At 44.9% G+C, this 11,351-nt stretch overlaps 1 protein-coding gene across 1 annotated transcript in view; it reads right to left on the reverse strand.

Annotated features, from left to right (window-relative positions):
* Nucleotides 1-7,779, reverse strand: part of Msn (moesin) — a 94,145-nt gene extending 86,366 nt beyond the window's left edge. Inside the window, exon 1 of the mRNA XM_048336825.1 lies at nucleotides 7,568-7,779. Coding sequence (XP_048192782.1) covers nucleotides 7,568-7,579 — 12 coding nt within the window. The 5' untranslated portion in view covers nucleotides 7,580-7,779. The remainder of the gene's footprint in view (nucleotides 1-7,567) is intronic.
* Nucleotides 7,780-11,351: the final 3,572 nt, after the last annotated feature.

Genomic DNA, 11,351 nt, shown 5'->3' on the forward strand with positions numbered 1-11,351 from the left:
ATAGCTCAGATGAACCTAAAACATAGGATCCTCCTCCTTCTGTCTCTCAGCTACTGGAAGTGTAGACATGTGCCATCATGCCAGGCAGAACTTGGCGGTCTTAATTCTCAAGTGAGTGACTGGACTTGTCTGCCTTGGAAGGCTAAGGCTTGCCCAGAATTAACTCCATGATGATCACATTAACAAGATAGCTACAATGGAATTCCTCTAGCTTCAGCTCTACCAGGTTCAGTGAGTGGGCGAGCCAGAACTTCGGCAGCCTCAAAGCGAACTTTTCTTCTCTTCCTACCACTCACTCAAATTCCCTGCATTTTTTGCGCCCCCCCCCCCCCCGACACTTTTTGGTGATACTGGAGTTTGAACTCAGGGCCTTATCCTTGTTAGGTAGTCTTCTCCCTTTTGAATTTTGAGATCTGACTTCTGTATTCTGACTCAGGGTTCCAGCTTGATCTGTCTCTTAATTTAGGAAAAAACTATGGTACTTTCCATTCTAATTTTGTGACAGTATTTGATGCTATCATAACCATCTGAACTCAGACTAGAGTCCCTTGGCCTTGTTCTCACCATTCAACTCTAGGTGCTTATAAGCCAGGTCTGGGCAGGTAGCTAGCCAAAAAGTTACTTTTCAGACCTTAATAGGAAGGAAGCATACAAACCAGTGCCAGTGGTACACATAAGTAATATCCTTTCATCCTAGCAATTTGGGAGGTTAAAATTGGGAGGATTTTGGGTTGATATCAGCCTGGGTATAAAGTACAATAAAGCCCTACCTCAACAGAAAAATTTGAACATGATGGCATGTGCCTGTCATTCTAGCTACTGCAGGAAATGCAAATAAGAGACTTACAGCTGGGCACTGGTGGCTCAGGCCTGAAATCCTAGCTTATTCAGGAATAGTAGATCTGATGACTGAGATTCAAAGCTCCCTCAGGCAGGAAAGTCTTTGAGACTCTATCTCCATTTAAGCACGCAAAAGCCAGAAGTGGAGTTGTGGCTCAAGTGGTAGAATGCTAGCTTTGCACAAAAAAGCTCAGGGACAGCACTCAGGTCCCATGACTGGCACATACACAGATAAAAGAGAGAAAGAGAGACAGCAAAAATAACAGTACAAGATGGTGTTTGAAAAATGAGAAATCAGGGCTAGGAATGTGGCTTATCACAGTGCTTGCCTAGCATGCATGAAGCCCTGGGTTCGATTCCTCAGCATCACATAAACAGAAAAGGCCAGAAGTGGTGCTGTGGCTCAAGTGGCAGAGTGCTAGCCTTGAGCAAAAGAAAGCCTGGGATAGTGCTCAGGCCCTGAGTCCAAGCCTCAGAACTGGCAAAAAAAAATGAGAAATCATATCTCAAAATAACCATAGAAAAAGAGCTAGAACTATAACTCAAGTAGTAGATTGCTTCCCTGACAAGCATGAAGCTCTGAGTTCAAACTAATACTCCAAAAGAAAGAAAGAACATGCAGTAATATTGAATAGTACATATTCTAAAACCAGACTCAAATCCCAGCTATATGGCCAAGTAATTGTGTAGCCTTAGGCAAGTTACTTAAATTCTTTTGTGGTTCTAGATATTGAATTCAGAGCCTGTACATGCAACATAAGCACTCATAGTACTGATCCACACTTCCTGACCTTTTATTATTTTTCCTTTTTCTTATTTGAGACAGATTTTGAACCCCTGGGCTGAAGTGTTCTGTGGCTCAAAAACACAAGTTTTGAGAAATCCTGACCATTCAGAATGATTATCTAAAGAGAAGGTTAAGGCTGGAGCAAGCTCCAGGATGTCCTAAGTAAAGATGCATTGATTTGGTCTGCCCTAAAATCGCTAGGACGGTTGTTTATGCCCACCAACTTTGCACTATCTACCAATATCTACAACATCCATCAAGTTAAAAAGAAATGTAGACTTAACCTAGTAGTTTCCTGACCTTTTAACAGAACAATGCGAGTACCTCTACAATACTGGCAGGCAGCTATTAGGAAATGCAAGAAGAAATTCAGGAAAGTGTATAAAGTATTCACGTGTCTGTTCAGAGCTCTTTAGTCAGCTCACAGAATTTACACTATAGTCAGGATTTTCTCTTCAATAAAGAAAGACACAGACATCTCTTTCCTCTCAAGACTGGAGAAGATAAAGCCAAGAGTACTCAAGTCAATATTCTTCTTGGATCTATTCATGAAACAAACCAACTCTCAAGTTAGAAACTTTCTACTTCGCCTTTGTACTAAGAAACATTAAAAAGCCCTCTAAAAGCATGGGGGGAAAGAAGATAGAGCTTAACAAGCACTGTTCAAATCTGTATCCCCAGCAATATTTGGCACATAGAAGGCCTCCAGTTTTGAAGAATGCATGTGGGAAGAAATGAATATTCCAAGGCTATGCCCATCAAGGCTATCAAGAACATCATTACTAGCCAGGTACTGGTAGCTCACGTCTATAGTCCTAACTACTCAGGAGGCTGAGATATGTGGACCAAGGTTCAAATTCAGCCTTGGCAGAAAACTATGACACTCATCTCCATTGTAACTGCCCAAAATCCAGAAGTGGATCTTGAGCTCAAGTGGTAGAGTACCAGCCTTTAGTGGAAAAAGGTAAGGGACCATGCCTAGATGATGAGTTCAAGCCTCAATACTAGCCAAAAAAAAAAAAAAAAAAAACCATCATTACTGGAAGGGTTCCTAGAGTTGACCTATTAGTGGTATTGTTCCCTCATGACAACTTGAAGGCACTGAGGGTCTAAAGAAAGAACTTGCCTGGGAGCCTGCTTCATCAAGACACTTTTAAGAGAAGGTCCTCTTACAAGGAAAGAAGAAAAATTATCTGCTCAGTTTTACTTTCCATTTCTCAGCACCAACCTCCCAATTTCATGTAATTCTGAGCTAACCATTCAAAGTTATGGCTGCTGTCCCACACATTAGAACTTGAGATTGAAAAGTTTTCAGCTCTATCAAGCATGAAATAGCAGGAGGGATGAACAGCAAAGCCAGTCCCATGAAAAGACCAGCCCCATCAGTTGACCAATAGACTGCTCCAAAGGAGACTACCTTTGTACTCCATTTTTTTTCTACTGGGACAGAAGAATGAGGTTGGAGTAGTATGTAAAAAAGTTTGTGAGTTAAATAAACTCAGTTCTATCTTGGAAAGATCAGAGAGAGACTCAATTTTATCTTTGAAGATCAGAGCATTTCTGGCCACGAAAAGCCTAACCCTGATAGTGTTGGTAGCCAGATCTTCTCCCCACTGGGGACCCTGAGTCTAGAAATTCCACTGGGGGGGGGAATCCCAGGAATATACAAAGGGACCTAAGACCGGCTGTTGCCAGGCAACACAATTAGAACAGAATTCAGAATAATTGTGGTTGTCATTGCAACTCATCCAAAGAGAATCCAATTTGGAGACACTACATGACCTATAAATGTCCCTTCCATTTCCACCATTAAGTAAAGTAGTGACATGAGAAAGGGCCACAGTGGGGAAGGGAGGTGTGCATCACCCTTAAAAAGCCACTGCTACGGGAATCAAGAAAATAGAAAGTGAACATATTCATAGTCAATACCACCTCTGTCACTGATTCACAGAGCAGCCTTTCCCACTCAAAGCCAATGAGAAGAAAGATTAGCTGGTGTTCAGACCTTCTCTTTCCCAGAAGACTGTTCACTGACAAGCCTAAAGGAAATGTCTGAGATGCTCTGTGTCTATCATCTATACTTCACAAAGTGTTCAATGAGATCCAGGTGCTGGTAGCTCATGGCTGTAGTCCCAGCTACTCAGGAGGCTAAGATCTGAGGATTGTAGTTCAAAGCCATTCAGGGCAGAAAAGTCCGAGAGACTCTTAACTCCAATAAACTAACCAGAAAAAGCCAGAAGTGGCTCTGTGGCTCAAGTGGTAGAGCACAGAGGTTCAGGGACAGCACCCAGGCTCTGAGTTCAAACCCCAAGAGCAGCAAAAGAAAAGGAAGGAGGGAGGGAGAGAGGGAGGGAGGGAGGGGGAGGAAGAGAGAAAGAAAGAAAGAAAGAAAGAAAGAAAGAAAGAAAGAAAGAAAGAAAGAAAGAAAGAAAGAAAGAAAGAAAGTAAAGAAAGGTTCAATGAGCTGGAGAATCTCTCACACCACCTCCACTCCTAATCTTTTGCCCCACCCTGCAGACTACAGGCAAGGCTAGTTCAAGGGTTAGAAGACTGGAGATTCTGCTCCCTATTTGCCAAGTGCCACTTTAGTGCCACTCCAGTGGCTCAAGCAATGCTAGGAATGGCAGGAGAATAAACAGTCCACACAGCCCCTGTTAAAGTTTAGCTGAATACAGACTCAGGAGCCCTCAAATCCTTCAAGGATCCAAGCAGTATGTCTGCTCATGTGCACGGCAACATCAAATAACCACTTGATCACCTTTCTTCACTAAATTCAAAGACTGAGGCTCTAAGACCTCCATTCACGCCTAGTCATTGGCATGCTTTACCACACTAGTTCCTCTCTATAATAGATTCCAACTTCCCTATCTAAAATGGTGGAAGACTTTAAAACTCTTAACACTTAATAAACTGCTTACTTAACCAAATCCAAACCTCCAGAACATCTAGAAAATTCCAAAATTTTAGGGACTCGAGAAAAGCCCTTCCCCAAAGCCTTTGAGATCTTTCAAATAAAATGTTAAAACAGGGTAAAAAGGAAAAATCTTTCTTTTTATAAGTGTGTCACCATCAGAAAGTACAGATGCCAGTTCATAAGCTTTTTCCATTCTGGCTACTAAAGTAGATTCAGGAAACTGGCATCCAGAGGCAGAGTCCAAGAAGGGCATTTCTGGCTAGTAAGATGAAACTGGCCCTGGAAAAAATGTATGTAGACCTGGTTCCTGCAAATTAACAGGCTTGATTTATTTTCCACTACCTTCCTATCAGTTACATTCTAGAAATAGCCTAAATCTACCCATGAAGGAGTGAAAATAGGACACTTTCCTTCTTCTTGAAGTTACTGGCTAGCATTCACTGAAGTAGGGTGTGTCCTTGAAGGGCTCAGCATTAGAATAACAAATGAGCAAAGTAACAGGAGGTACCTAGTGACACTCCCAAATCTTATAGACCACATAAATGCCCATGTTGTTCACATTGCACAAATTACCTACTTAATCTGAAGATCATGAAAGCCTGCGACCAGCAAGCAATTGGTTTGGGGCAAGAAAGGGAACTCAAACTTCAAGACCCAATCATTGGGTCAGAGTAGGGGCTCAATGGGGAAAGAGTCAGGAAGCCGAACACCAACCCTGGCTTAGTCACAAAATGCTGTGTGTGTGTGTGATTGTGCATGTGTGGGTGCACACACACGCACACGCACACCAGTAAAAGGGCTTGAACACAGCTTGGGCACTCTTAGCTTTTTCACTCAAGGTTAGTGTTCTACAACTGGAGCCACAGCTCCATTTCTGACCTTTTGGTGGCTAAAAGGAGATAAGTATCATAAAATTTATTTCCCTGGGCTAGCTTCAAACTGTGATCCTCAGGTGCCAGGCTCCTGAGTAGCTAGGATTACAGGATGAGCCACCTGTGCCCAGCCCACGTGCTCTTAAGAAGGTGCTTTCCACAAAGCCTAAATATTTTTACTCACTTTTTAAGGGTTGTACTACATAGTCTAGGACGTATCATTCAGGTTAAGAGTGTATGTCCTTAATAAGCATATTTTCCTAAAAGTTTCCACTCCCCTGAGATGAACAACATGGAAAACTCTCAGATGCTTGTAGTCTACTAAGGTTCTTTCTTTGTACAACTTGGTTCAGGTTTCAGTCAATTGGCATAAAAATACTTTCAGTGCTCAAGTATTTTCAGTACTTCAGGCCAGCCTCCAAGTTATATTCCAATCTCTTTCTATATTCAGGGTAAGGGTCACCAGGCTGTCTTCTTTATCACTTTTGACTGGGGCACTTTTTAGGCCCCTCAATCTGTTTAAAGACAGGAAGTCTCAGAATTGAACTGTCACTATATACCAATAGGGAAGAGGTCAGAGAACAATCTATTCCAGACAGCCATCTAACTGCTTTGGCAAAGCTACATACAAGAGGCAGGAATCTATCAATGAGAATCGGACCCAAAGAGAGGCTCCTGAATGATCTCCATATTCCTCTATGTTGGCAGAATTGGTAGGGATTTCCTGTCCCGCCCCCCCCCCGCCCCCCCCCCCCCCCCCGCTTCCTTTTGGGAAAGTACTTTTTCTTATTTTGCAAGGGGAAGGGTCTGGGAAGAAAGAATGGGAAAGCCCTATGTTATAAAACCTTGGGCAATTTGAAAGAGAGAAATGGTGGAAACATAATTGTCTCAAAGTTGGGTATTTCAGAAGGTCAGGGCTCTGAAAATACAAGAATGACATTGGCAAGTGAAGTTGGAATTCAGCAACATGGCAAATAAACTTCAGCACGTGCCCAAAGAACTGCTCCCCCACATAAGTCTCCTCTCATCCCAGAGGCCCTCAACCCTTCCCAAGGCTACTAGTCACTGTCAACTGTACAAGGCTTGGGTAGTCCTGGGGTGATGACACAGGAAGCAGGCCAACAAGCTACTGGGTCTAACAGACTCAAGGCAAGGTGGTCACTAGCCCTTCTTCAACAAGGGAAGGAACCCAGCAGCCATTTGGCATGACTTGCACAAAAGCAAGCAGAGCTTATTAGTCAGGCACACCCCTCCCCCACCCCGCCCTTCTGGGCATCCGGCCCCCCTAGGCCTCACTCCCAGGAGGCTTCTGCTCTTCTCACAAGAGCCATTGACTGGTTGGTGACCAGATCCCCAATTAACCACCACTCTAGAAAGATGTGACCACCCCCACCCCCACCCCCTGCTAGAGAGAACCAACACCTCCCCAAACGGGTCTGAAGTGGATAGATTAGTATTTAGTCCTGGGAAGGGCCGGGATTTGGTGCGTTGGAGAGGAAGGAGAAATCCATCCCCTCCAGGAGCACGGGTAGGCCTCTCTTCAGAATGCTGCCTAGTGGAGTGCTGGCGCTCCTGGTTGAACGGAGGTAATCTAGAGGGTGAGCTCTCTCTGCATCTCTGCCCTCCACTCCTAGGGGGAAACAGCTGACGCCACCGGGATGGCTGTGAGAAGGGGTTGGGGGAGGGTGCGGGTGTGGGATCCGCCCTAGGCAACTCCCTCCTCCCCGCTTCTCAGTTCCGATGGCCCCACTTGGAAAGTAACAGCCTTGGCCCTAAAAGGCGCCAATTTCTGGGTTCCGAAAAGTGCTCCCGGTACCAAAGTCCAGTCCCTTATGCCCACTACCCTTCAGGGAATGGAAGGGACCCTTGGCCCGCAATGAAACCTTCCCCACTGTCGCATCCCCGACGCAGGGAACTGGAACATAACAAGCTGCCCCTGCCTGGTCCACACTTGTAGATTGGACGCCCCCTCATCCCCAAGGGCACGCAACACCACGAGAGCCCCCAACTCATCTCCTCTCCACCTCCAGCCTGGCATAGGGTACAGCGTCCCAGGCGGGGTTCGGTGGCCAGCCAAGCCCGCGGTCAGCCGCATAGGGCTCAAAGGACTAACGCATACCCTAGGGGTCCGCAGCGCCCATCCTCGGCACTCACCGTTTTGGGCATCGTGGCGGCAAAGGCAGCAGAGTTGGCGAAGTTTAGCTACAAAGTATTTGGCAGCACTGAGCACGCAGTACACACTCGGCTGCGACTCGGGGGATCGGAATCTCGAAATGGGTCCCTCTGTAGCGTCGGGGCGACTGCTTGGCTTCCTGCTAACGGGCCACGACTTCACAAACCCCACCCAGGAAAGAGCCGCCCCCGTTGCACCGCCTGCTCCTTTATGTGGCCCGGCTTCCGCGCCGCTCCCCGCCCTCGCGCCCGCCTCCTAGCCGGCCGCCGGCCTCGCCCCGCCCAGCCCAGCCCAGCCACCCCGGCCACGTGGGGACCCTCAGCCTGGGCCCCGACTGCCCAAAGAGGCTTTCACCTTCAGCCCAAGACAACCCTATTCTTCTCTCAACCTTCCCCACGGTCCCTAGCCCACTGCGTCCGGTAAGTCTGGTCCCACTCCCAGTCATTGCAAGAGCCGACAGTGGGCCACACCCTGGCAGATGCTTACAGAGACCCTCCCTCCCTGCAATTTACCGCTGATCCACAACTTACTGTCTTATCGACGCTGTTCAAAGCTGTCCTCTCTAGTCATTTCTGCCTCTTTGAAAAAGTTCTGAGTGTGTTGGAACTCTTTCATTAGCTTTCACTCATGGATCTCAGCTCTGCCCTCTGGGGCCACAACAAGTCCAGAACAGCACCTCAGAGGTCTGAAGGTCCCAAGTCCCCAGGAAACTCATCTGGACAAAACTGCCAAAGCTCCAGCACTTCATGTATTCTCTTCTGTAGAACTCTTTTCTCATCATATTTCATCGTCTTGCTTGATCCTCCTCTGTGTGTGTGTGTGTGTGTGTGTGTGTGTGTGTGTGTGTGTGTGTGTGTGTGTGTGTTTTGCCCATACTGGGACTTGAATTCATAGCCTTGGGTGCCCACTTGGCTTTTTCTGCACAAAGCCAGAGTTCTACCACTTGAGCCACACTTCCACTTTCCCTTTTTGCTAGTTAATTGGGAATAAGAGTTTCAAGGACTTTTCTGCCCAGCACTAACTTCAAACTTCATCCTCAGATCTCAGCCTCGTTAGCTAGAATTACAGGTGTGAGCCAACAGCACTCATCTGGTGCTCATTTTCATCAGAATTGAAATCCCTTTCCCAATATTTGACTTCTAAGCATTTTTCTTCCCTTAAATCTCAGTCCCTACTACCCTCCTCAAATCAATACTTTGATCTTGGAGCCCTTCCCCCAATACATTTACAGTTTGTTGAGGTTATAATTCTCCAGGTACACACCTCCAGTGCATTTCCTTGAAGCAGTCTGTAGGCTCCCTTTTTACTTCTTGTCAAGGTCACTGAATCCTGAGACCACTGCGCTGTGCTGAACACTGTAGCAGTCACTTCCTTAAGTCAGAAAGTGATTGGCCCTTATCCTTTTCATTTCTTTCCACTGGAAACTGTGGAAAGGTATGATCTGAAAATCTTTTTCATATGTGTCAATACTAGGGCTTGATTTCAGAGCCTCAAACTCTCACTTGGCTTTTTCTCTCGAGGCTGGAGCTCTACTACTTGAGCCACAGCTCCACTTCTGGCTTTTGTCTGGTTAATAGGAGATAAGAATCTCTCTGACTCTTCTGTCCTGGATAGCTTCCAGCCACAACCTTCAGATCTCAGCCTCCCGGGTAGCTAGGATTACATATATGAACCACCAAGTCCAGCTGGGATTTAAGTATCTTTTCTGATATAAGACATCCCATACCTCAGTGATGGTCAGCCAAGATGGAGTGGGATAGGGATCAGAACACTTGGGCTCTCCTTAAAACTCTACCATTAACTCACCCTGTGACATCTGTGTGGTCTTCGGTAAGTCCCTTTCCTTCTCTCATCTAGAGTTTTTCCTTCATTAACAAAAGCTGAACTCCTGGGTTTCCAAGGTCCCCCCCACCCACACACACACACGAAAAGGGAAATAGGTTTCCTAGGAAAATAGGTGACCCTAGTAGGGTTGCATAAGGTCTTGCATTCACTCAGGAACCAACAGTCCTATTTCCACCCCCTCTGCTTTCCCAACTTAACTGTGTCTATCAATCACTGTGCCTCAGTTTCTCTCACTGTGCCAAGATTCCTTGATGGATGCTAGAGTAAACAAAGTTCCCTGCCAAGACCATTTCCTCAAGCTGAACATTTGTCCCAAGGAAGAATAGCACTTAACAGAAAAGCCTCAGAAGCAAGAGTAGTGATAGCAGCCAATAACATACATGCCTGGATATTATCATGGTCCTCTTTTCCCAGAAGTTCAAGGAGCTCACTGATTTCTTCTCCATTCATGATCCCTTAGGGTCTAGAGGGGCCCTAGTACTGTTAAATGGCTAGAGGAAAAAAGAGAAGTTGCTTAGAGTCCAACTTTCTGGAAAGTGGAAATTCCCTGTGTATAATTCACAACCTACCATGTCAAAAACCTCTTGTGAGTGTGAAAAAACACACACTTGTGAACACATACAGAAAATGGGTAGTGTAACAAGCAGTTAAGCATAGGACTAAAAGAGAAAGGGAGCACAGGAGTACAAGTAGGGGTGGAGGAATGTGTCCAAGATTGGAGAAAGAATAAGGAAGTAGACACAACCAGAGGTTTACATGGTAATAAAGAATACAAAGAGCTCAGTTAAGAAGCCAGGCACTAATAGCTTATGCCTATAAAACTAGCAACTCAAGAAGTTGAAATCTGAGAATCATGGTTTGAAGCCAGCCTGGGCAGGAAAGTCTGTGAGACTCTTATCCCCAATTAACCACCAAAATGTATATATTATATATAGAGATATTACATATACATATATATATATGTATTTGGAACCAGGGGAAGTTATAATCCGCCCCCCCCCCCACCATCACTTTACTCAAGCAACGATATCTAGTTGTTTGGAGCCTAGATTTGAAACCCTCTGCTAGGGACCCATCTCAGTCATCTCCTTGTTGGAAAAGAAGAGAAGAAATCATGATTCTGTCTTGTTTTTCAAGATGACTAGGGAAACACACTTCTGTTCCCTACTCCATGCCTAGATAGCCAGAACTTTTGATCTCCCTCACAGCCGACCTCTTACTATGTTTTAATGTGACTTGAGAGTGAGATTAATCATCCTAGGACAAGATGAATACCCACAAATAAATTTATTTTTGTATCAATACTAGAGTTTTAACTCAGTACTTGGTTTTTTTTGGTAGTGTTTGTTTTTTCTTTGTTTTTTTTTTCTTCTTGGAGGAGGAAAAGAAGGGGTGAAGAAAGAGGGAGGGAGGGTAAGCAAATGATATCATGTTCTTCAGTATATACTACATGGAGAATGACCTTTGTAAACTTGTGGGCAGAGATTGGAGGGGGAATCTGGGGGAAAGTAAAGAAATGGGTAACATTGTCCAGAAAAAGAAATACACTTATTACCTGACTTACGAAATAGTAGCCCCTGGTACAAGTTAAAAATAACAATGAAATTAATATTTTTATTTATGTTATTATTTTTAAGTAATTGTACAAGGAAATTTAAATTTAACAAGTCAGCTTATGAGTACAGTGCATCTTGATTAATGTCACCCCTTCCTCTGTTGTCCTGCATTTTTCCCAACCCCACCCATCCCATCAAGTTACTTAACTCTTTTCTCAAACATATACGTTGAATACAATGACTATATTCTCCCACCCTGCCTCTCTCCAGTTAACCTTTTCACTCAAGGCTATAGCTCTACCACTTGAGCCACAGGTCTACTTCCAGATTTCATTTTGGTATTTAATTAGAGAAAAGAGTCTCA

Source organism: Perognathus longimembris, chromosome 28 (assembly GCF_023159225.1).
Source record: "Perognathus longimembris pacificus isolate PPM17 chromosome 28, ASM2315922v1, whole genome shotgun sequence".
Classification (NCBI taxonomy): domain Eukaryota; kingdom Metazoa; phylum Chordata; class Mammalia; order Rodentia; family Heteromyidae; genus Perognathus; species Perognathus longimembris.